Here is a 26,704-nt window from a genome sequence, read left to right on the forward strand (position 1 = left end):
ACAGGGATTCCACATACACCAAAACTACTGGATTTTAACAGATTTTTGAAATTGTTGTCTGTTTCGATGTGCGGTATTCCCTGACATGGATATGCGTGTTTTAGGACGATTAGAATTTACACACCTTTAAGAAAAATGAAAAATTAAGTACTACTTTTCCTCGTTTCGAATAATTTGTTTAAAATGTTCTTGATTGCTAAAACATTAAATTTCTTGATAGCTGGACATGTGAAACTGAGGTCAACCTAGATCTTTATTGCGAACAAAAATTCCACAACAACAGAAAGCAAGACACATCATCACCAGTGAGAAAACTTAACTAAATTCTCGTCAAACAAAAATATTCAGTAAATATAAGCATTTACATAGAAAGCAAAAGTTATTACAGATTGGGTTCACATTGCAGGACATATTTAAACATCTTAGTGGAAATCTAATGTTTTCCAGAGTTTTGTACATCAGTTTGGTACACTGTCCATAAATATTTTAATTTCTTATGTTTTATGAAGCTGGAATAGGAACAAAACAGATTTCAGCCATGCTTAAACAGATCGACTTGTAATACAATTTCAAATGAAAAGCTTGATATCTACAAGGAATCACAAGTTCTAAAGAGCCTATACAGTTTACTATGAATAAGCAACAAGATAATTTTTAAGTTTATATGCAGAAAATGTGCTCTACATGTCTCAAAACTTAAACTGCAACCAATTTAAATTAGAATCCACTGCAGATGACTGACTGTATTACAAGTAAAGTGCTTATATTAGATACATTGTTGTTTTCTACTGCAACTGCATATTTGTGATATTACATTGATGACTTATGGTTTCATAATCACTTTATGCAACTTCTTATATATGCTATGCTTTATATATGAAATCAAAGATTTAAAAAATATAGCAGACTACCTCTTTAACCCAGTAATATGGTGCCCTTTGAGTGATAGCAATATAGTGTGGTAGCTAAATTAACATTAATCCCAATGTAACCAGTCTTCATTACGAATCAAAAAAATTAAATGGGCTTCATAATTTAATCAAAGCTCTGGACATTTTCAGGAAAATGCATCAGGACATGTTTCTCGAATATCTGTTGGTCACAATCTGGAGAAAATTGCTCATTGCACATGGGACACACCTTCCAGTGACTTTCAACATGCTCTTCAAATTTGCTCTGATCATAATTGGGTGGAAACACCAAATCACAAAGTGGACACTTCTTATGAAGATCAAAGCTGCAAAACGAAAAAGTAAATCAAATCGATGATCATTAGGTGTTATTTTAAAACAAAACAGAAAAGTTTCATATTCAGAAATAAAAGAATGAACCTACCTTGATTGGAAGCAGAAGTGAGATCCTCTTTCTTGTAATAGGAAACTTTGAGGATCAGAAACATCAACTGGTGAAACATTAACATCTTCATCCTGTAAAACACACACATGTAAAATTATCCCACTTAGACTATGATGTGACTTAGAGGAGAATAATCACAGAAGACTTGATCTTTGTTAAGTGTTTTGGTTCTAGAAGGGCAGAGCCTTCAAAGACTTAAGTCTCAGGTTGACAGTGTGAATATTTCTGAAACTATGATGAAGGATTTTATAAAGGATCATCTTGAGGGTAAAGGGTAATCAGAGACAGGCAGCATGGCTTTAGCAGTAAGAGATTATGCTTAACAAGTTTATTGGATTTCCTTGAGACAACCAGAGCTGGTGGAAGGTGAAGGATTTTATTTATTGGATTTTAGAAAGGCATTTGACATAGTCCACATAATAGACCAATGCATAGGTTAAGGCCCATGGCGCAGATGAGAATGTATTAAACTAGAGTCACAAATGGCTTGATGGTGGAAAGCAAATGCATTTTGCAAAGGCACCCAACTGAGCACAGATTAAGGGCGTCTCATAAGGGGTTGAGTTTAGGACTACTATCGCTTAGAATTTTTATAAATAATTTGGTGACTTGTTTCACATGAAATACATCAAAATATTTAGCCAGCATAAAATTAGGGAGCAGTGTCAAGTGATGACAATAGATATGAACAAATTCAGAAAGCTCTGCAGAAGTTGAGCATGTAAGACGTCGAATAACTTGCCAAGTTATAGAGGCAGAGTCCATTGCGGCTTCAATTGGAAAGTATAAAGGTATATAAAAAATGAAGGCTTTCAGACAAATTCCACTCAACTGATTATCTTCACAAACGTGCACCAGGATTTCAAAGGCAAAATCATATATGTAAGTAAAACAACTCATGTTCAGGAGAGTTAGCAATTATAAAGGCAAAACTTCCATTGAAATCATTATTTCACATCCTTGGCAGAATTACAATATACAATTCAATCTGGAACAATACCAAGTGATTTAATTTAGCGATCAATGCAACACAAAGCAAACCATTATACTAAATACAAGTACAATCCCACACAACTATTTCCATTCCATGAACAAAGATTTTAAAACATTTTCAAAATCCATATCTATTAGTAATAAAAGCATATTTTACTGGTGGGAGCACCCTTTTGGACAATATATTCAACTCTGCTCACTCATGCTATGAAAATATACAGCCTTTGGAGAAAGTGAAAGAAGAAAAACAGGACTGATCCAAAGTATAAATAGTATGAACTATGAGAAAGGATGTGATTTATGGAGCGAAAATGTTAAAACATATTACCAACCAAGACTTATTTTGCTCAAAATGAGCTAAAGGTTGGTGTAGATCTGCTATGTGGGGTGGTAGAGAATGACTCAAACACACTCCTTGTCGGTCTCCCCAGCTCCACTATTCAAAAAATCCAGTTCATTCAGAACTCTGCTGCCTGAAAACTTACTCAGACTAAACTCTGTACCCCCATTTCACCAGTTCTGGCCAGGCTCCACGGCTTCTCATTACCGAACAGATCATCTTCAAAGTCCTCACACTCGTGTTCAAACCACTTCACTCCCTGGCACCTCCCTACCTCTCCAACCTTCTTACTCCCCAATCCACCACCCGGGCACCTCAGCTCAACTGGCACCAGCCTCCTACTCGCCCCTTGTGCCCTCCACTCCACCACTGGAGGTTGCGCATTCAGCCACTACGCCCTGAAACTCTGGAACACTCTCCCTTAATCTCTTCGCCTTGCCCCTCTCCCCTTCTTCAAGTCCCGCCTGAAAACCTTCCTATTCGACCATGCTTACGGTCACCTCACCCCACCACTCAGAGTCAGGCTCCGCCACTGTTAAATGCTCTGAGACGCTACCCTGCGGGTACTTTTGTACAGGTTGTTGTTGTAGAGTCAAAAGCATCAGATATTCGTTCAAAATCATCTGCACATTTCCATGGGTAAGGGATGGTTATTTTATTATTCCTAATTAGTCAGATGCAGACAGCCTGTAAACACACAGTATGCCAGAGGTGTGGTACATTGCTTGTTCCAGCGCTGAGTGGCCAGCTTCCTGTACACAGCGCATAGACATTGAAAGGGTCTCCCTGTGGCATCCCAGCAACTGTCAGTAATGCTCACAAGAGCAGTGGATCTGGTCATTTGGCTTTCTATGTGACCTGAAGTGAAGCACTGTCCAGCTGCTACTCTACAATATAACCCTTTATACCACAGGGGCCTCATTCTACGGACACTCATCACTTCATAACAATAAAACGCAAAATACTGCAGATACTGGAAATCTGAAACAAAAACAGAAGTCGCTGGGAACACTCAACAGGTCAGGCAGCATCTATGGACAAAGGAAAGTTATAACAATGCCTGCTTTACATTTAGGTCTTCCTGTAGCATGAAACAGAACCAACGAACCACAGAAATTTATGGCAAAAGAAAGGTCATTTGACCCATCCCCAGACCCATGTGCCAACTCCCTCAAAAGTAATCCTTTCAGTCCCACTTACCTGTCCTTTCCCCAAACCTTGCAGCTTACTCTTTTTGTGGTATTTATCCATTTTCCTCTTGAAGGCCAATATGAATTTTGCCTGAACTACTATTCCTGGCAGGGCATTCAATATCCAACTACAGTACTCTGTAGCAAATAGTTCTACAGTAGTACTGTGGGGCATTGAAGCAGGTCAATTCCTCAGCAGTGCTGAGAGGAGGCATAATAAATCAGGAAAGAAAATGCAAGTAATCTTTGTTTTCATACACTAAATGGTAGCTGCCTCCTTTATTCCAAGCTCATTGTAGTTGTGATGTGGAGGGGGGTGGGGGGATCAATGTAGTATGGACATCCTGAAGTGGCTCTATTTAGCTTAACTGGGCCAAGCAGTTGGACAGGTTTGAGAGCTGATTCCCTTGATATTGTGAATGTTTAGCATTTATTGTCCATTTATTCCTGCGCATCCACTGGTTTTCCCACTGCTGGACAGCTCCCGATCAGCTCTCAAATCAGTCAAAAGTACCTTGCTTCATTAAAATAAACAGAACCTCTCCAGGACTCCCTAGAATAAATGTGGAGTGGCTCACAACCACATGTGAAAAAGTGAGGTTTACTTGCTGCAAGGAAACAATACTTTTATAAATATATTACTCGTCTCCAGATCTAGAGGGAATACTTTGAAATAGAAAGTACTCCCTTTGGGTTTTTCTTCCCTTTTAATGAGCAAGTAACAGCAAAGAGATCGATTGCGCACTTGAGTTTTTAATCTCACTCAGTGAAAGCCTTGGTGCTCCATAAAAAAAATCAAAACATGATGTTTATTGTACAAGCCGCTTGCGGGCAAAGCTACAAAACCTATTAAAACTGCTGTATAGGACTAATATTAGAAATGGAAAATAAAACATCTAGAAAAAACAAAGCTGTCAACTCTTAATTCTACAAAGTCTGTCAATCATGATTTCCACAAGATAAAAANCACTGTTGCAGGCTTGTGTCCACACTTCCCAGCGGTCAGTTCTGAGTGATCTGTATATCCCACTAACGCTAGCCAAGCGTGTCACACATGTCACAGTGCAGTCAGACATATCAGCTAAATTGCCCTGTTGGGCTGCCTCCTCTCATCAGTTCTGTCAGTGCTGCTCTCATTTCACAAGCACTAACAGCACATAAATAGCTGCAGCAGGCGCTGATGAGGATCACAATGTTGATGGACATCGAGGTCGGCTTCACAGCTCCCATCAACAGTCAGCGAGATGCTGTACCAGTAGAGGACATGTCCAAATCTGCTTGCGATTTGAAGAATCATCTACAGGGAAACTCATGTATATGAATCACGCGCACTCAGTGCAAAAGTACTGAGAAGAATGAAAAATACAATTTAATAGAAAAAGCTCCTTGTATTTAAACAAGGTTCAAATCTTGACACCTTCCCCACGGTCACAAAAATAATAATGGCAAAACACTTCAAGTTGTGCTTTTGTGCAACATACCAATTCATCTTCTATGGGCTTCGGAGACAAACTATTTAAATAAGATGGAAAGAGTCAAAGGACATGCACTCAAACTGCCTTAATACATAAAGCCCTCAGCTGGAACAAGCCCTGCAGCTCCTATTGTTAAAGAGATATTCTTTTTATTGGGAAATTTAAAACACACAGACATTCCTTTCTTCCCCACCACCTCCCACACCCATCACCACCCACATTTACCCCTTGCCACATTAAAGAATGGGCAGAAACCTCTTTGTAGTCATTGAGTAGGAAAAATAGTACATGGCAACAGAAACTCCTATTAATTCCACTTAGCCGGCTTCCTCTTACAAGCTTCAGGTCCGGCTCACTGGCATTTGCAGATTTAGCACCATGGAAATTCTACTTACTTTTAGTCTTATACTAACACCAACAGGAAAAAGGCTAAGTGGAATTACTACTAACAAACTATGTAACATTAGAAGTGGGAGCAATAAATTAATATAAACACACATAAATAGTAGGAACAATTTATACTCCAAAATCCCAAACCTATTAATTTAACGTGCAATTTAATGGAAAAAAACAATTAGAATGAAAAATTACAAACACTGTTCATTATTCTTTTCCCAAAGAGCAGGACTAAGGTGACTTGGGTTACGGGTTGTCTTCACTTTGAAAATTTTGAGCCAACTCTACTTTCCATTTGCCTTGGATTTAATCTCAGTCTTATTTATCTCATGTAGCTCAATCAGACACTTCCTACTGCAGCCACATGCTAACCAAAATGTAATTGTAAGTATTTGATTGTAATAATGAGGTGAACTGCTTTGTGGTAAATAAGTAAGAAATACTCATTATTTCTTGTAGCCGTGCATTACTGCACAATTATTATATTATATTAAAATGAACAGCTCTCAACAGAACCAACAGCGGATCCCATGTTTGATACAATACTGTAGAAAGCCACATTTAAAAATCGCAATACCTGAACCTACTATAACTTGTGTGGAATTGCACTCTAAATTTTAAATCAGCCCTGAGGATATTCCAGATTACATTCAGTGACAAATGACACACTGTGCCTCCATTTACCACTGTATTTTACGTTTGGCTGCTTAGAGTTCTTATTGCAACATTCCATAGGTAGCACGGTTGGTGGTCTTTTTCCTTTTCTTTTATTGTGGTACTGTATCTATAGCTGTAGTTTGGTACAATTAAAGTAAAGCACTGTTTTGGTTTAGATTCCAAAAATGACAACAGCACTAATTGCCAGTCAGCATTCCACATTCGCTGCATGTGTGCGGAGCTTCCTGTGGGCTAGGCAGCACTATGTGCTAAAAAGGGCTGACTTCTGGATCATCAGGTTGCCCCGGTGTCACTTCCTGTATGCTGCATACATACATACATATAGATGGACATCTATACGTAAGTAGTTTTGAACTATTAAACATAATTCCTACTGATCAATATAATCCAGGAAAACAGTTTGCTATGACAAAACATCAGACAAGAAGGTAAACGTTTGCGGTTGTGAAGGCTAATTTACAAGAGAACAGGATTGAGATGTCAGTCTATCTCAGTTACAGCACTGTGGCCTCCAAGTCAGAAAGCAGTAGATTCAAGCTCCATGTCAGAACTTTGATCTTATAGTCTAGGCTGTCATTCCAATATAGTGCTGGGGAAGCACCGTCAGAGGTACCGTCCTTCAGATGAGACATTAAACCAAGATCCCGTGTGCCTGTTCAACTGGATGTTAAAGATTCCATGGACCTATTTGAAAAAAGAAGGGAGTTTCTCCCAGAATTCTGGTCTATAATCCCTCCAGATAAAATGGGTCACTCACTTCATAGCTGTTTGTGGGATAGCGCTATGCGTAAAAGTAGAAGTCACATTCACCTACAAAATACACAGTAAAAATATACTATACAGCAAAAATCATGTGAAGTGCTGAAATGTTTCAACTTGATAAGGCAATATATATGATTATTTATTATTTTTTACATAGAGGGTAAATAGGGTAATTAATGATTAAGGACAGGATTTTTTTTCAGATGTCACAATGCTAGATTCATTTAAGAAATAACTTGGTGCTGTAATGGAAAGACATGAATGTTGTTATTCTCAAAGAAGATAAATTGACTGAAGGTCTAATTCATCTGAACCTCTCATAATCTGAAATGATGAAAGTTAACACACGGAATGTAAAAAGAGAAAACTTGCATTTTTAAAAACACCTCATCACACTGAAGCATCTGAAAATGCTTAGCAGGTAATTATTGGCAAAGACAACAACTATTTCTGCCATCAAGGTTCCACAAACAACCATGAGGCAAATGGCCAATTAATCTGGAAGATTAATATACATATTAATAAATATTATATAAATACTTCAAAATGCATAAAAATAATTTGGTCACTCAATGACTGTTTGTGGGACATTGCTGTGCGCAATTGGCTGCCGTGTTTCACCAAAAAGTATAGAGTCAATTCACTCTACAGTATATTCTGCGAAGTGCTTTGAGATGGCCCGAAGACATGATAAGGCGCTATATCAAATGCAAGGATTATTATTATTGTTCTTGGCCAAGGCACCAGGAAAAACAGCCTTATATTTTCGAATGGTGTAATGGGAACATAACACCCACCTATGACTTCATCTTAATGTCCCATTAAAAGACAGTATCTCTAACCGTCAGCCCACTCAGTGTTGGACTAATTGGAATATCAGCTAATTGGACTGTACTCAAGTCTCGATGTGGGCTTCAATGACAACCTTCTGACCAAAGTGCTCATGATTCACGGAACTAAAGATTTAAATTGTCCCTGACTATTTTGAAATTGTTCTATTTCATGCTACAGTTGAGGTAGTTGGTAACAGACATATTGTAGGAAAGCAACTTCAGTTCACATAACTAAATTATAAAATGAAAATTGCTGAATAAAAACTTATTTAATGGTTTGTATCCAACACAATTGGTATAAATATTAATGTCAATAGTCTAATGAAAATACAATCATTTTACAAGACTAAACTTATGCATCATAAATCCTTACAATTTCAATTTATGAAGAAATGCCAAGATGCAGAGGCATAGAACTCTAAACTCAATTTTTTCTGGCCTGATTAAAAGCAATGTGAAATGGAGAGTAAAACCATCACTGTACTACTGTACTACAGGGAGATGAAAGCTTTTGATCCTGGCAGTGTAAATTCAGCAGAATAATCTATTAAATCCAAAACAAGTTGAAAGGAAATGAAAGTCTATAAAGAGACCTTCTGTTCAACGTGGCTGCATTGGATTTGAAATGGATTAGTAATCTGAGCAGAGCCACTCAACCCGAAAAACATTCAATGCACTGTGGAGTATTCCAATATAGCTATTTTTTGGTCCTTGAGAGATTATTATTATTATTATTATTCAACATACCCATCCTGATTAATCACAATATAACCATTTGGAAATAAGAACACCTGTTTCAGCCCTGAAAAATAAACAACCACAAGAACCAAGCAAAGGAGGAAACAAGTCCCAAATATTCCTGAAATTTAGGATGACCTGCATATTTTCATACTGAGGGGGTCTATATTCAACAGAAAGCAATCCCTCTTATCCTTCATTCCCTGTTCTATTATAAGAAACACATTGCAGCCAAAATAGCAAAGCCTGATTGCATTTTATCAGAAATATATTCCATGGGAAAAATATATTCCTTCTCTTTCAGATTGAAGTCCATGTTCTCTTTAAATCTGGCAAATTTCTGTAAAACGCAAGAACATTCCAATTTCCTTACTGCTGACCCACAGACAATCTGCTTATTGGAACACATTAGAGTCCCTCTGTCTCATTACAAAAGCTGAGCTGTGTCAGCAAATGAGCACAAGACACAAGTGTTCTTCCTCATGGGTTTGCAGAAGGGCAAAGAGGATCAAAGACACTCGGATCAGAGTGAATACGGTGCTAATTAAACTGTGGCAGATGACTAAAAGAAGAGCTTGTCATGTGTAATATGTGCACTGGGGATGGTCATATTAGAAATGCAGAATGAGCACCAAGGTAGAAAACATCACTAAGTGCACATCCTATTCTTTCAATATGCTCTGAAAGTTATGACAGTTTCTCTAATTATACACAGTAATAGACAGAAGAGGCCAGAAGTCAGGAAGGTGAATTCATTCTTCTTTCCTAAGATGCTGAGCACTAGATATGAAATCATGCCTGTCTGAACACGGTTAAGCTTCAGCAAAGGTTAATAGCAATTAAATGCAGCAAACTAGACTAAATGAGAAACAGGTCGTGATACCACTGTACTCATTGTGAATAGAGTAGCAGGGTTCCATACAATAAAGAGCTCTACAAATGCTGCTTAAACTTCCCTGGAGCAGAAATAACAGCAGCAAAAAGCCTCGCTTTCAAAACAAATGGTCAGTACAAATTCTACCATCAGTGCGAGTACCTAACCAAGAATGGAACTGACGGAGACAATTATCGAACTCGATACCTCTCCATTTTTTTGGTCACCTGGGTGTCTGACACTTGGAGAAACCCATTACCACGCTTAAGAACATTCAAACCAGACAGATTTATATCATGTTACTTGCACAAGAAATTATCCTGTGTCTGGAATGGAAAGCACACTCTCTCCCTGGAGGGATACAACTTGCTTATGTAATTCCAGAAAGTATAAGGCGCAGATAAAAAAAGGGCCACAGCTTTGTGACCGCAGAGTGTGCCAAGCCACTTCTTATCCTGTTCTCACCAATGTCTTTCCAGCAAATGAGGAGGGGCAGGGGAAGAGGAAGCACTCTGGCTGTTTTTTCTCTTCCCATCTCAGAGGTCAAACGTAGCACATACCCTACACCCTTCCAGCTTTTAATCCACCCAGGATCACAGATACCTCCGCAAAATTGTTCATGTTTGTGATAGCACATACCCTAACCTGGATGAGACCAGCTAACTCAGCACAGGCCCAGGTTTTGCACCTACAACATTCCAAGCTATATAGCCTGGTTCTTTAGCTGACAGCACTTTTGCCAACCAGTCTATCAGAGGAATTGCTTTCTTCTAAATAAAACTTTAGCTGTTAAACTTCTGTTATTGGGATACATTAGTCAGCTCCTGTGCTCCAGGTTTTTGGAACTTATTTTCTCCTTTGCTGTACATCTCACTACACAAGATTTCACAACTGAGGAAGTAGATGGACATTTGTTTGAACTAATTAAGACTGACTTGGTTTCTAATTTTGTCTTCTTCAGAAGAAACATCTCACTTCTGTTGTCCTCTCCAGAGAATCCTTTTATAAATTCAGGGTTTATTTCAAGTATTACCACCTTCATTCGCCTTCAGACTCGTTCTTTATGCTAAAATGACAATTGAACAGGCCCCAGATTTGCCAAAGTATGTATCTGAAATTCTACTCCAAGTGCCCTTTTTTTTGCCAGCGTACAATTTGCTTAATGCAACCCCTTGGAATTGGTTTGTGGTTCCTAACCTGAGCCATGAATAAAAAGATGTTATGATACTATATCTAAGTTAATGGAATTGTCTATTTATACTAAATTTCTACATCATAGATAAAGGTTTCATGAAGTTTAATTCAGATAAGAGTTTGAGGAGACATTACAAGTAAATGCTCGCTCCCAATGCAGGTCAAGCTTACGGCATATGAGACCTGTGTGCAAACAGTCCTTCATGGATCCGAGTTCCTGGCGATGCAGCGGAGGGTCATTTGCGAAGTCCAGGATCAAGCATTGAGGTGGATTTGTGGTAAATACATCAGGTTCGGGCCTACACTGACCTGTTGTTAAGAACCCTGGAGGCAATCAGCTTCAATGTGAGCACATCTATTTGCCAAGGCCCCTCACATGAGGACCTGGATTAAGCAGATGGTGCTGAGTGAACCCGGTACCCAGTATTAGACTTGGACCTTGAAAACATCAAGGTGGCCGGCAAGTAGGGGAGGGTAAGCAGAATGATGTTCAGTAACGGAATGTCAGAATCGAGCCAACCCTCTGTGGCGGTCCTGGTGGTCCAGTTGTTGAGCCAGGCTGGTCCCCAGTATTCCAGAGCACTGCTGATGATAGCCCAGCCAGGCTGGCTCATCAGTAGGATTTGGAAGGGCAGACCAGTCACTGGGGCAGGGAGTCATTCCACTCAGCTCCTGTTAACACTTCAAGCCAAAGCCCAAATGGGTAGGGTCGCCCAAGGTTCACTTAAGATATATAACAGAAAGAACACATAAACATCGTATTTTATTAGGCATTGCAACTTCTAGCATTAGGAAGTTGAGTCATGTGCAAGATGAGCTTTGTTGCTGTCAGTTTGGTGCATGAAAATAATGAAAATATTACAAAAATTATACCAGTTACTCCTGTTCCTTGATGACCAGTAAAGATCAACAAATACGACTTTTTATCACAGAATCAAACTGTGTCACAGATGGTCAGACATTAATGATGTACTGAAGCTTTTTTTCCCTCAGCAAACCATTTTAATTTTCTTTAAAAGCAAATGGAAATCTCTCCAAACTTACAGTAATAAGATCATCGGGGTCTTCAAGTCCATCTGGCCGATTGAAGTTGCGAGAAGGTTGACTGCAGACCACATTACTGTCCAGGCCCCATGTGGAGATGCCCAGAGGTACTCTGCGAATCTCATCAGGATAAAGTGCTCCATCCTCTCCATCTAAATTCAGATGTGCAAAGGACAAGGATAATATGAGCACTGTGATGTTATTGCAAAAAACTACCAGGTGTGGTGTATAGAACATAAAACCGCTACCAACAACAACATTATAATGAGAAGACTTAAAAATTAGAACTAACCTCTTCCCGGCTCAGCATAAGGATTTCCAAACTGCAGCCCAGGTTGCTTCATGGGTACCAGCAGAGTCTCTGAAGAATACGGATTTGGATATTGTAGTACCTTTTGTGCTCCCAGGGATTGGGAGTTTTGCGTGATTGGGTCTTCATGTTCATGAACTGGTCCACTACCTTGTGTGTTTACTTCCTTTGAAAGTTCCTGAAAATAGAAATATCAGCTCAAGCATGTTATGGAAAAATATATACATGCAGAACTGAGACACAGTGGATCATAGCTTACTCAGCTTTCGGCCCCTATACCACTGCTTTTGGGAACTGCCTCCAAAATCACACTATATTCCTCTGTCCTCTAAGCCATTTTCAAAACCTACATCCTCCACCTTACCTTTAATCATCTCCCTACCTAACTCCTCAGCTTGGTCATGTTTCCACACTGTTCCAGTAAAGTCCTTCAAGACTTCATCCTATATGAAACGCACTGTATGAATTTAATTTGTTGTTGCTATTTATTTTTAAATTCATTGCACAGCTAAAAGCTAATGCTTGAACTATACGCAATATTAATGATGTAACAATTCAAGAAGTACATTAGATGACTGTTTCCATTTCTGACAATGACTGACAATATAATTATGGCCAGATAATCAAAATAAACTCTGTTTCTACCACTGTGTTTAGAATTTACATTACTCCCAAATGCAAAACAAAAAGATACATAAGATCTTAAGGGAACTTTAATGGTACATCCAGAGGGTTAGCACTTTAACTTTCTAACCTACTATACGCACCATTACATTTTAATGATATACAATAGGTTAGCAAGTTATACATTTTCTTTGGGGGTAGGGGGGGAACCAGTGTTTTTTGATCTTCATGACCTCAAGATGAAAGATACCACTACAATATGAAATTCTGTACTTCTTAATTTACTTTTCAGCCTTGAAATCAAAAACCCAGTCTGGGTATTGCACAGGACAATTAATGAAGTACTACATCAGTATGACCGTTTTCACTTCCTAGAGTAGGGTAGGTGAAACCTTGGGCACGTTTCCTTACTCTATACACCTAATAATAATCCCTCAAGAAAGAAAAAGCAATAATAATTTGGTCACTCAATCCATGACTGTTTGTGGGACACTGCTGTGCGCAATTTGCTGCCGCGTTTTGCCCACAAATATACAGTCAATTCACTTTACAGTATATTCTGTGAAGCGCTTTGAGACGTCTAGAAGACGTGAAAAGCGCTATATCAAATGCAAGGGTTATTATTAGTAGTAGTAGTATAGACATCTCTGCAGAATTTCCTGAGTGAAACCACTATTAATATAATTATGGCCAGTTTGATACATATTAACAGTTAAATATTGTTTTTAATTTAGAATTTCTAGCAAAATAAATGTTTTCGATAGTCGTCACCAAATTCCTGACTATCAACTTTGATTGTATATTTTAATCCAAGATGGAAACAATATTACACGTCCATTTATTTATCCAATCTGATGAAACTTTTATACGCTTAGATCAGGGTGGTCCAACGTTTTGGCTGCCGCAGACTGGATTCCCTATTTGAGAAAGTCCGCAGGTCAAATAAGCAATATTTTGTGTTTCCCTTCCAGAAACATAACAACATTTACACAGCATCTTTTTCATGTTAGAAGGACATCTCAAAGTGCTCAATGTTGTCGGCTGGAGGTAGGGAGGGAGTCAAAGGGGCAGATGGGGTGGGGGTACATGAAGCAAGCTGTATTTGCTCTGCAAAGGGAATGGCTGGGTCAGGAGGTCGCAGAGGTAGGGTGGGGTTGGGAGGTGGAATGAAGGGAGTAAAGAAGTTTTTCATGGGGAAAGAGGGAGCTTTCGGTGAGGATGAAAGGCACGTCTGTCCTCTCACCCACACTCACTCTCACCCACACTCGCTCTCTCACACCCTCCCTCCCACACGCACTCTCTCTCTCCCTCCCGCGCTCTCTCTCTCACAGGCGCGCGCGCTCTCTCTCGCACGCTTTCTCTCGTGCGCACTCTCTCTCTCGCACGCTCTCTCTCTCGAGCGAGCGCGCTCTCTCACGTTCTCTCTCTCACGCTTATAGTCTCTCTCTCACTCCCCCTTTAGTACCTCTCTGTCTCACACACACACACACACAAACACTCTTTCCCACTCCTCTTCACCGCCCTCTTTCCCTCTCAATCCCTCTCTCTCCCAATCAGCCACGCGGTTCACTATCTGCAGCATTAGGAGTCAGTGGTTGCTATGGATGCAGTTGTAAGAAATGCGCCTGCCTTCCTGACAAGACTGCAGTGACGGTCGGTATTATTTCCACTCTCAACGCTGCATCCTCCCAAACACCGGCTCCTGCCTTGCCATGGTAGGACGTTCACCAGGGAAGGAGGGAGTGAAAATTGGAATGTTGGAAATGGTCTTGGGTTAGATAAAATCACCCGCCGGACCGGATGCGGCCCGTGGGCCACCAGTTGGACCCCACTGGAGTAGATTATGGAAGAACATAAACAAACTTAGAGAACCAATCACCCTATTTAGCTCTTCGAGCATTTCCTTTGCTTCGACAAGGTCTGCCACATTTGCTTTAAGTTCCTTTACTTCCTGTTCCTTCTTTGAAAGTAGAACCTGGAAGAAACAGAACACAAATCACCAATTTAGTTTATGCCTGGTTTTACTACTACTTTGCAAACATTTGTGAGAGTTCAGGATGCAAAGTGGTAAATGTTTATTAAGTGCTTATTAAGTGCTTAAAACTAAAATCGTTGAATTTTGTGTACAGATTCTGCTGAGGATGAGCTTTAATACTTAGCCCAACAATAGTCAATCTGCATTAGTATGTTAAAAGATATTTTTAGCAGACAATAATAATAATAATCCTTGCATTAGATATAGCGCTTTTCACATCTTCTAGGCATCTTAAAGCACTTCACAGAATAGACTGTAAAGTGAATTGACTGTATATTTGTGGGGGAAATGATACTAGAAGATGAACGATATTTCAATACATGTGTAGATTCAGGTATCAACCTGGCTCACTTGGTAATACTGAGTGTTACTCAGTGATTCTACATCAGAAGGTTACAGGTTCAAACCCCACGTCAGGATTCAAACTCAATCTAGACTAACACTCCAATGCAGTACTGGAGGACCATTACATTATTGTAGGTGGTGGTGTCCTTGAGAAGTTTAACCAAGACCCAGTTCATTTGTTCTTTGAGGCACTATTTGAAGAGTGTTCAGGTCAACAATCCTTCAGATTAATTAGCCATTTATCTCATGGCTGTTCGTGAGACCTTGCTTGCTCTGTACATTTGTTTAAAAGCTTAAAAGATCCCTCCCTTCAACCCTTTGCTACCCATCTCATCAGTGGCAAATAACAGTGGCAACAAGGAGAAACTATTTCTAGTGGCAGGTGGGTTGGTAACCCAAAGACATTGATTTAAAATAGTTGTTAAAAGAAACAGAGGTGAGGTGAGAAGAAATGTTTTCACACAGCGAGTTGTTTGGATCTGGAATGCACTGTCTGAAAGGGTGGTGGAAGCCGATTTGATAACAACTTTGAAGAGAGTAGATAATTATTTGGGGAGAACTAGTTTTCAGGGCTATGGGGAGAGCGCAGGGGAGTGGGATTGATTTGGATAGCTCTTTTCAAAGAGCCGGCAGAGACACGATGGGCTGAATGGCCTCCTTCTGTGCTGTATAATTCTATGATTATACCCCTGGAATGAACTTGTTCATTCTTTGAAGTTCAACTTTCACATATAAAATATACAGTGCATTCAGTTACAATACAATATTGTAGTCCATTAAATCTTAACTCCCTATTAGGGGCCAGAAAGACCGATCACCCGTCAGCATTTCTATATTGTAATGTCACCACTCACATTTCACTGCGGGTGCACGTTGAAACCCACTCAGTTTCCTGCACTACAAATAGTCAACTTTTGGGTTACCAGGTCACTGCCTTTATTTCATGTCATTGTGCATGAGCGCAAAAAGTCACCGGCATTGCGATATATAACTGAACCTACTCCTACTGAACCAGTCACATGCCCTTTGGAAGTCTAAATATACTACATCATATTGCTTCCCACCATCAAGTTAGGTGATCACCTCTGCCAAAAAAGTCTCTGTCTCATTTTTCCAATGTTTGAGGGTCAGGTTAGTTGCCAAGTATTGTTCTATCATCTTTCTTGAATATAGGAAACAATTCTTGCTTGTTTCTATTTCACTGGAAGTTCCTGGCTGTGCACTGATAAGAATCACACCAAATCTACCAACAAAAGGTGAATGTGAAGCCAAAAACAACAACAAAATTACATTTATAGAGCGCCTTTCATGTCGGGAGGACACCCAACATACAAAGTAATTCACAACAACAATATAATTTTTAAGAGGTAAATAAGAAACAAAGTCTAATTTATTTTTATGAAGTTTAGAATTTGAACAATTAAGATGGGGGAATAAACATTATGAATGAATATGGGCATTTGCAAAGTTAATATATCCCAACATAATGGGATTGTTTAATTCATAAGTTATAACTTCCTTTTAAACAATTTAGCCAAAATAGATCTGAAAGCTGAAGTAGATATCTTGCATAGTTTATAGGTGAAATGGAAACCTTTTTAATTGGGTATCAACTGCTTCTTCCTTTGGGGGAGATAAGAAACTGATTGGTAATTTCTACAATTGCCTGTCCATTTACAGTGGATTCAATCCAATTTTCAGCACTTTTATTGCACTGAATTATAGCTTGGCCTAATGGTTGTAATCCCTAGTGGATATTGTTTAAAGTATGCTCATAATCATTATAATATTTACACATCGCTTTTGGGAATGTCCCAATATTTCCTCTTTGTTGTCTACTACCCAACTTAATTTGCAGAATTACTATAATTCATATACTAAGTTATCTCTCCTCTTTCTCTCCCCCCCGCCCGGCCCCCACCCACCAGTTTGACAAGACATATTTTGGATTAAACTTTAAACATTGTTCCCATCTGCCAGTAGATTTAGGTAGATATTAAAGATTCCATGACAATATTAGAAAGAAATTTTTCTGGTGTCCTAACCAAAAATCCTTCAGTTCATCATTCACCTCATGGTGTTTCTGGGACCTTAGTATATAGTATTTGCGTATATGCAAAATGGTTGACATCTCTGCCTACAAATAGTCAGTAATTATTTGTGAAAGTGTCAATACGATAATGTGCTATCAAAATGTAAATTTGTGTAATAGCCTGGCTCAGTTGGTACCACTGTAGCCCTGAGTCAGAAGGTTGTGGGGTCAAACCCCATGTTGGGACTTTGAACTAATATTGACACTCCAGGGCAGCACTGGAAGTTTTCAGCATTGTTGAGGATGTCATCCTTCAGATGACATGTTAAAGCAAGGTTATGTGCCTGTTCAGATGGACAAGGCATTAAAGATCCCATGGCACTAGAACAACAACAAAATTACATTTGTATAGCACCTTTAACGTCAGGAGGACGTCCCAAGGCGTTGGACAGACAAGAGTTACGGACCCGAGATGAGGGTCGGGGTGGGGAAGGGTGGAGGGCAGGGGGGAAGCAGGGAGATCGAAAGCACGGTCGAAGAGGAGGGTCTTGAATGTGGCGAGGGAGGGGATGAGATGGAGGGACTGCGGGATGGAGTTCCAGAGGGTGGGTGCAGAGTGGCGGAAGGCCTGCCGCCGATAGTGGGGCGAGCAAGGCGGGGGATGTGAAGCAGGCCGGAGCCCGCTGAGCAGAGGGAGCGAACAGGGTGATAGGGGGTTAGGAGATCAGAGAAGTGGGGGGAGCAAGATTGTGGAGGGCTTTGAAGTTGAGGACTAGGATCTTGAACTGTATCCTCTGTGTGATGGGAAACCAGTGGAGTTGGGCAAGGATGAGGGTGATAGGGTCATGGAGCCTAGTGCGGGAGAGGACACGGGCTGCAGAGCTCTGGATGATCTGCAGCCTGTGGAGGAAGGTGTTGGGGAGGGTCACAAGCAGTGAGTTTGCATGGTCGAGCCTCGATGTAGTGGAGTCCTGTAGCTCAGTGGTTAGAGCACTCGCTTTGCAAGTGAGAGACCTGAGTTCAATTCCAGGCAGAGGGCGAAACCTTGGGCAAGTTTCCTTACTCCACACGCCTAATAATAATCCCTCCAAAACCGAAAACAATAATAAATTGGTCATTTTCAATCTACGACCGTTCGTGGGACATTGCTGTGCGCAATTGGCTGCAGCGTTCGCCCACAAATGTACAGTCAATTCACTTTACAGTGTGTTCTGTGAAGCGCTTTGGGACATCCTCCCGACGTGAAAAGCGCTATATCAAATGCAAGGATTATTATTATTATTATAACCTTGAAGTGCTTTGATATGACCCTCTGACTTGAAAAGCGCTATAAAAAAAGGGAATATTTTATTCATTTTGGGATATTCATCAAAAATTCTTTTTGTTAGAGGTAGTTTTAAATGGTGTTATATGACAGCTGTACTCCCAATACTCAAAAATCAGCAGAGATTCCACTATTTCAAAACTGATCGAATTCCAAACATTGTTGTAACTCAGTTTAAAATGGCTCTTTTCTGTGCTGCAAATGTCCTTGTTTCTACTTAAAAGATTTAAATTGCTTTATGATCTATTATCTATTCCATACAAACTAGTGATTGTATCCTAAAATTAAACAAGGAGTTTCATGGCTCTCTAAGTCAGTCTTAGACTGATCATTTATTTAATACATTCCCATATAAAGACTAATCTATATATTTTTTGCACTTTCATTGAATAACACTGAGCTTGTACAGTTTATACAGATTATTCCTGCATACTTACCCCATACAGCGTGTGCTAATCAGATGTACTTGGATCATACAGTATTTCTTAATAGAAGTAATTCAATGAAAATAAGATTTTTAAAAATACGGATGTGCAGATACTCTCCCTAAACTGAATTAACTGTACTTGAATTCATTGCTTTGCCCTTGTTGTGTATACCCTTAATTTGCAATAAGAAAATTAAATATTAATATTTTATCACTGCGGAACACTGGAGCATACAGGTAAGAAGGCTGGAGGTCCAAATAGTGTGCTAAATTAGCAAATAGATCTCACTAGCAACCTCAACTCTGAGTCAGAAGGTTGTAGGTTAAAATCTTATGTCAGGACTTTAAACTCCCATAGACATCTCTGCTAGAATAACCGTGTCTATGGATGTCGTGTAAGGAACATAGGAAAGAAGTAGGCCATTTGACCTGTTCAGCCTGCTAAGGATTGTGGCTGGCTGCAATTCCCCTTAGTTCAATAGCTTGCCCCGAGTTGAATAACCTGCCCTCAGTTGAATAGTTGGCCAACACTCACTTTGATGACTCAAACATCAGTAATGGCCACAGGAGGCATAACACCGGGTGAGCAACTTTAGTCAAACCACACTTCAGTATAAGGAAAAGTAAGTCAAATGCCTTTAGAAGAGAAGGGGGGAGGGGAGCAGTAAAAAAAAATTAAAATTCAAGGTTGCTGCCAACATGAGAACAGAATATTGCTTCTGACTGGAATTAATTTATAATTGCTGCACAAGGGCTGCATTTGCTGAAGCATAATTTCATGCCAAATGAAAACAAAAGCATTTATTCTTTGTAAGATTAAGTGGGGAAAAAAAGTGAAGATTTCCCCAAGCTATTTTTTAAATTTAGTTTACACCCACCTCCTCAAACCCTTAAGGGAAATCCAGTAATCTATCACCAGGGTCTACTGGTGTTGAGACACCACACCTTTCAAATAAATAGCACCACTCCTGACTTCATACATTCTCATTTTAGATAGCTGCTATACACAAATACCAAGGACTGTTTGTGGGAGACATTGTTGTGTACAAATCGGCTGCTGGATTTGCCTATAAAATTGCAGCTGGAGGATGTCTCATAATGCTTTCAAAAGTGAAAGTTACTATACCAAATGTAAGGATTATTATTATGAAGGTGTATAAAGCAACCTAGAATTCTTTGCAAGTTTTAGAGATTTTGCTTAAATACAGTTAGAAGATTGGTTAATTTATGAGAACCAATTTGCATGCATTAGCAATGATCTGCTTGTGACTTTTGACCTGCCAAGTAATGTGTTACACACATTAGCTGTGTCAAAGTAAATTTAGCTTGCTAGTATGCATACACTATATTAACAAATCCCAGCAATTTCACTGATCCATAAGAACATTTAGTTAGAGTTCCAAATGTTATTGTGGTACACAGAATTATGAATTGATTCTACTATTTTGCATAGTGCAATCATGAAAAAAGTTATCATTCATACACTGGTGAAAAAGAAAATCAGGTCATACATCAACTTAGATATGAGGTGGGTTTTGGCGCTTTACAATTCACTTTATTAAAAAATACATTACAAATAAGCATGTGACAATATGGAGTGTGTTTGTATATATATCTAAAGAAGGAGTTACCCAACATTCAATATCGGTGGTTCCATTACATCCGCGAGATGTAGAGCCACTGATGAAATCATCAGCATTACATCTGTGAGATGGAATCGAACATTGTTTTCCAAATTTCTGAATCTCTCCTGTCAATCTGCTGAAGTCTTAAGGTGGCACTTGGTGATTGTCCCAAAGGCAATGCCGTACTTCTGTCCCACATTAAACTGGTCATCCAGATTACTAAGAAGAAACTTTTGAAGCATTCCCTAAACAGAGTTTTGTCTAATGTGGGGAGATAACCGTATTTGAAGTGTATTTTAGGGGAAGAACAACATGTCTTTAGGAGGCCAAGAGTGAGAGGGAAGGGATCAGTGAAGTTGCTGGGATTTGTCAATATAGTGTATGCATACTAGCAAGCTAAATTTACTTTTGACACAGTCAGGGACTGTCTCATTATTTGTTTAATTGTTTTTGGATTGTGAGGAAAATACCATTTGGAGTTCCAGATAGGCTGAAAGCCCAGCCGAGGATGATGGTCTGTTTTAAACAGTCGTCTGGTTCCTGAGCCAGGCACGTCTGCAGTATTCCAAGGCACTACCCAGGATTTAGAAGAGCAGAACAGTTGGTCACTGTGGGTAGGGACTCTTCCCACTCGGTTGCTGTTAACCCTGTAAGCCAAAATTCTGAAAGATAGTGTGATTCTTGCTGGAAGCTTGCCAGACAGTGCTGTCAAAGGCAAGCTATGTGTTTGTAGCTGGTTAAACACCAGTAGACCCCAATGCACATGCTGGGATCCCCAAGTCTTGGTTCTTGAATAACGTACATAACATTAACTTAACATAACATAACATGTAGGAGCAGGATTAGGCCATTCGGCCCTTCGAGTCTGCCCCGCCATTCAGTCATGGCTGATCTTCTAATCTAACTCCAGCTAATAACCTAATCCTGCCTTATCCCCATATCCCTTTATCCCTTTTGCAATAAGAAATCTATCTATCTCAGTCTTGAATATGTTCAAGGACTGAGCGTTAACAGCCCTTTGGGGTAGTGAGTTCCATACATTCACCACCCTTTGAGTGAAGAAGTTCGTCCTCAATTCAGTGCGAAAGGGCTGGCCTCTGATTTTAAGGTTGTGACCCCTGGTTTTAGTTTCTCCAACCAGGGGAAACAATCTCCCGCTATCTACTCTATCATGCCCTTTGATGATCTTATAGGTTTCTATAAGATCCCCTCTAATTCTTCTATATTCTAGAGAATATAGGCCCAAATTGGTCAGCCTATCCTCGTAACTCAACCCCTTCATCCCTGGTACTTACCCAGTAAATCTACGCTGCACCCACTCCAAGGCAAGTACGTCCTTCCTTAAATGAGGAGACCAAAACTGGACACAGTATTCCAGGTGTGGTCTCACCAGGGCCCGATACAGTTGCAGCAAGACTTCCCTACTCTTATACTCTAATGCTTTCATAATGAATGCTAACATACCGTTCACCTTCCTAATTGCTGCTGCACCTGCAGACTAACTTTCTGTGATTGGTGTACAAGGACACCCAAGTCCCTCTGGACACTAACACATTCCAATCTCTCCCCTTCTAAAAAATAACCCGCTCTACTGTTTTTGCTACCTAGGTGGATGACTTCGCACTTCCCTACATTATACTTCATCTGCCACCTACCTGCCCAATCACCTAACCTATCTATGTCTCGCTGCATTTTTTTAATGTCGTCCCCTGTATTGGCACTTCCTCCAAGTTTTGTGTCATCCGCGAATTTAGATATATTAACTTTGATGTCCTCATCTAGATCGTTGATGTAGATGGTAAATAGCTGAGGCCCAAGGACTGATCCTTGTGGCACTCCACTAGTCACATCCCGCCAATCTGAAAAGGACCCGTTTATCCCTACTCTTTGTTTCCTACCCGTTAACCATTCCCCAATCCACGTTAATATGCTCCCCCCAATTCCATGGGCCCTTATCTTTTGGACTAACCTTTTATGCGGCACCTTATCGAATGCCTTCTGGAAGTCCAAATAGACCACATCCACTGATTCACCCTTATCTAGTTTACTGGAAATGTCCTCAAAAAACTCTATGAGATTTGTCAAACATGACTTCCCTTTTGTAAAGCCATGTTGACTTGGCCTAATTATATTGTGCTTCCCTAAATACCGCACTACCACATCCTTAATCAATGATTCTAAAATTTTTCCTATCACTGATGTGAGACTAACTGGCCTATAGTTCCCCATCTTTTCCTTTCCACCTTTTTTAAATAGTGGTGTGACATTTGCGATCTTCCAATCCATGGGGACTGTTCCAGAATCCAAGGAATTTTGGAAGATCAGACATAAGGCCTCCACTATCTCATAAGCTACCTCTTTTAAAACCCTGGGATGCAAGCCATCCGGACCAGGGGATTTGTCACTTTTTAGTGCTAACAGTTTCTCTAGCACCAATTCTCTACTAATGAAAATTTCCCTAAGTTGCTCCCTGTCCTTATCCCTTTGGTGCATCTCTATTGTTGGCAGACCTGTTGTGTCTTCTAGGGTGAAGACAGATGCAAAGTACCCATTTAGGGACTCTGCCATGTCCTTGTCCCCCATTACAACTTCTCCCGTCTCTGACTGAAGTGGACCTACATTTACCCTTAATAGCCTATTCCTTTTAGTATATTTGTACAATCAGACTTAATGTTCCTAGCTAGCTTACCCTCATACTCCTTTTTCTCGCTCTTAATGAGTTTTTTGGTTTTATTTTGCTTGTTTCTAAAACTCTCCCAATCTTCAGATTTGCCGCTTTTCTTGGCAGTTTTATAAGCTTTTCTTTTAATTTGATGCATTCCCTAACTGCTCTAGTTAGCCACGGATGAATTGCTTTCCCTGTGGTACTCTTATTCCGCAAGGGAATATGCGACCGCTGAGAATTTTGCACTACATCCTTAAATATTTGCCACTGTTGGTCTACATTTTTACCTCTTAATCTTATTCTCCAGTCTATTTTACCTAAATCTTTCCTCATACCTACAAAATTAGCCCTATTTAAATTCAGAATACTTGCCTCGGATTTAACTATATCCCTCTCTAACTTAATGCAGAATTCGATCATATTGTGATCACTCTGCCTTAGAGGATTCTTAATACCTACACTGCCAACTAGCCCTGTTTCGTTACACAAAACAAAGTCTAGGTTGGCCTGTCCCCTAGTTGGCTCCTCGGCATGCTGCTCTAGAAAGTTATCTCTCATACACTCAAAGAACTCTTCTTCTGACCTACTTTTGCCGATTTGGTTTTCCCAATCTATGTGGAGATTGAAATCACCCACTATTATCGCTTTACCTTTGCTACATGCTCCACTGATTTCTTGATTGATACCCTGTGCTATTTTGTGATCGCTGTTTGGAGGTCTATAAACCACTTCCAATAATATTTTATGTCCTTTATTATTTTTTATTTCCACCCATAATCTCGACCGGCTGGTCATTGGATTTTAGATCCTTCCTCTCCACTGCTTTTATTTCATCCCTAATTAACAGGGCTACCTCCCCACCTCTTTTCCCACAGTGCCTATCTTTCCTGTAAACTGAGAATCCTAGATCTCCTTGTAACCATGTTTCAGTTTTGGCTACTAGATCGTACCCATATGTGTCTATCTGTGCTTTTAATTCATCAATCTGTGCTTTTAATTCATACTTGTGCCTAATACGCTCTGGAATTCGATAAACAGGGTTTGTGCCTCAAAGGAGAAAGTATTCTATTCAGATGGGAATTTCCATGTTTAGGTGGCATACATTATTATATTTCACACGGAATTCTCAGGCTGGTTTGGTTACTCTTAAGCATGGTGATGGGTTTCTGCATGTGTCAGATACATGCCCGACCAAGATAAAGCCAGACAAAACAATGTTGTGACCGTTTGATACCAGTAACATGATCACCAAGAAGGCCAAAACTCCACTGCACCATTTACTAAAACTAACGGAACCAAAACTGATGTAAACTTTGTTGTGAGAAGAGATGCTGCAAGGAAACTGAAATTCAAACTCCTGCGTTCTCTAGCCAATTAATGCTAGAGACATAGGTTAACCCTGCGCATAATTTAACTATGTATTTGATAGCTTGGAAACTGGAATTTAAATTTTTGTTTGCCTAGTGTTCAACTGAGCACCAGACTTTAAGACTCCAAAAGTTATTTATGTAAAGAAATTAGTTGAGACAATTTACATTTCTTACAATTCAGATGGCATTACTAATTACAAAAACAAAAGTCGCTGGGAACACTCAGCTGGTCAGGCAACTGCGTGTTCCCAGCGACTTCTGTTTTTGTTTTCAGATTTCCAGCATCTGGGGTATTTTGGTTTTTTGGGGGGGAATTGCTAATTGTTTGACGAGAAAGTGGATTGGTATACAAATATCCTTGGTATGGAGTGGTAGGATATTTGTGCTTTCTTGCCGATAAGTTCCCCTAAAAATAAGTTTCTCACCTTGGCTGGATAACTGGGAATGCAATCACATGCAAGTCAGACAATTCCCCAGCGGGGGGGGGGGGTATTCAGGGTTCAAATTATCTAAGGCTAATCTACAAACAGCAGCAGCTGGTTGTAGGGCCAATACACCAAAGCCAACCACACTCTCAGACGAAAACCTAAAGATTACACAGTTTACAAAATTATACAATTGACCAGATCAGAGCGTACTCATTAGTCTACTAATATCCTGAATGGTTGCATCATTACTAGAAACAGTTTGGGCTGTCCTAAATAGATGTCATAAATCATTCCCCACAAATGCACTGATGTCATCACTTTATGCCACTTATGATAGATTTAGAACAGTGTTTTATTCTGATTACTGGGTGCCCAAACCACCGCCTCATCAACTGATAGAATGATGACTCCATCAGGCAGCAGATCAAACGTATCAACTCACTAACCGTTCCAATTCCCTGCTACAAAAGGTATTGAGGCTTTCTTATGCAATTTAACAAAAGGCTTTTGAAAATGAAAACACAGACATAATAGTACAGACAAGGAAGTGAGGGGATTATGGAAAATTTTACCAGTTACACACAAGTTACTTATGAATGGCACTGTTCCTCAATGAAACTCGTTACTTAAATGATGCAACTTATGTTTCTTTTTTATTGATACTGTGTGACTGAGAACTACCATATTTTACTTGTGAAAGCTACAATTACATAGGCCATAACACTTTTTTTAAATAAAAACCAACAACAATTTACATTTCATGTAGGAGAACATCTCCTAAGCACTTTACAAGGTCTGAATGGGAGTTCAAATATGGAGGGGAGAGAACGTTCTTTTGGGCAGGCTTTGAAAGCAGAAAAAGAGGTGAGGTGGAGATATTTCAGAAGAGAGTTCCAGTGAGTGGAACAAACAAGCTGAAATCATCTGCTGATGGTGGGGGGCAGAATGGGTGCAGGGTAAGTGACAACTGTGGAACTGTAGTCAATGAAATGGAAACAAATGCGAAATTCATTTATTAGGAAAAGATAAAGTAAAATATATAAATTGGCAAAAGGAATACAACTTCTTGTAGGAACTGTTTAAAATTGACAATAATTTTACCACCTTCACAGAAACCCACTCGTTAAAGTCCCCAAAAGGTAAAATCAGTAGCTAGTTGTATTGGAGTATCAATATGGAAAACAGTACAACTTGATGTGTTCTTAGTTCCATTCACAAATACTGAATCAGCCAAGATCCTTTATAGTTAAATTCACATTATTTAGAATAAATCTTACAAGAACATTTTAAAATACTTATTTTTAGAATAATTTTTAAATTAATCACATTTTCATCAAAATGTTTCACTATCTTTAGTAAAAATAGTATTAAAAAAAGCTATGGGTAGAAGATAGTTTCACCCAAGAGTGAAGTCTTACCTTGTAATGAACTTCCTCTGCAACTTCTTGGTTTAGATCATTATTTATTTGTAAATGTTCGTTCCATTTCTGTTGCACTTGAGCCAATTCTTCAGCAAAAGCATGGCTTCTATCACTTTCTTCCTACAAAACGAGGGAGAAAATCATTATTGCTGGGGAACGGTTTATGTAAATAATCCTTTTACCATGTTCCAATTTTGGTTCTGGCTACTTTCATGTTATTTCACT

General features: G+C 39.5%; 1 protein-coding gene across 2 annotated transcripts in view; it reads right to left on the reverse strand.

Annotated features, from left to right (window-relative positions):
• Positions 1–235: 235 nt before the first annotated feature.
• tax1bp1b (Tax1 (human T-cell leukemia virus type I) binding protein 1b) overlaps positions 236–26,704 on the reverse strand; it is a 77,684-nt gene continuing 51,215 nt past the window's right edge. The window contains exons 13-18 of one of the 2 annotated variants that reach the window (XM_007900480.2): positions 26,477–26,599; positions 14,687–14,782; positions 12,166–12,361; positions 11,874–12,025; positions 1,336–1,427; positions 236–1,237 (exon numbers count right to left, since the gene is read on the reverse strand). In XM_007900480.2, the coding sequence (XP_007898671.1) occupies positions 1,036–1,237; positions 1,336–1,427; positions 11,874–12,025; positions 12,166–12,361; positions 14,687–14,782; positions 26,477–26,599 (861 nt within the window). In that variant the 3' untranslated portion in view covers positions 236–1,035. The remainder of the gene's footprint in view (positions 1,238–1,335; positions 1,428–11,873; positions 12,026–12,165; positions 12,362–14,686; positions 14,783–26,476; positions 26,600–26,704) is intronic. The other variant, XM_007900481.2, reaches the window with a different exon arrangement.

This window comes from Callorhinchus milii, unplaced genomic scaffold (assembly GCF_018977255.1).
Source record: "Callorhinchus milii isolate IMCB2004 unplaced genomic scaffold, IMCB_Cmil_1.0 Scaffold2, whole genome shotgun sequence".
Lineage (NCBI taxonomy): Eukaryota > Metazoa > Chordata > Chondrichthyes > Chimaeriformes > Callorhinchidae > Callorhinchus > Callorhinchus milii.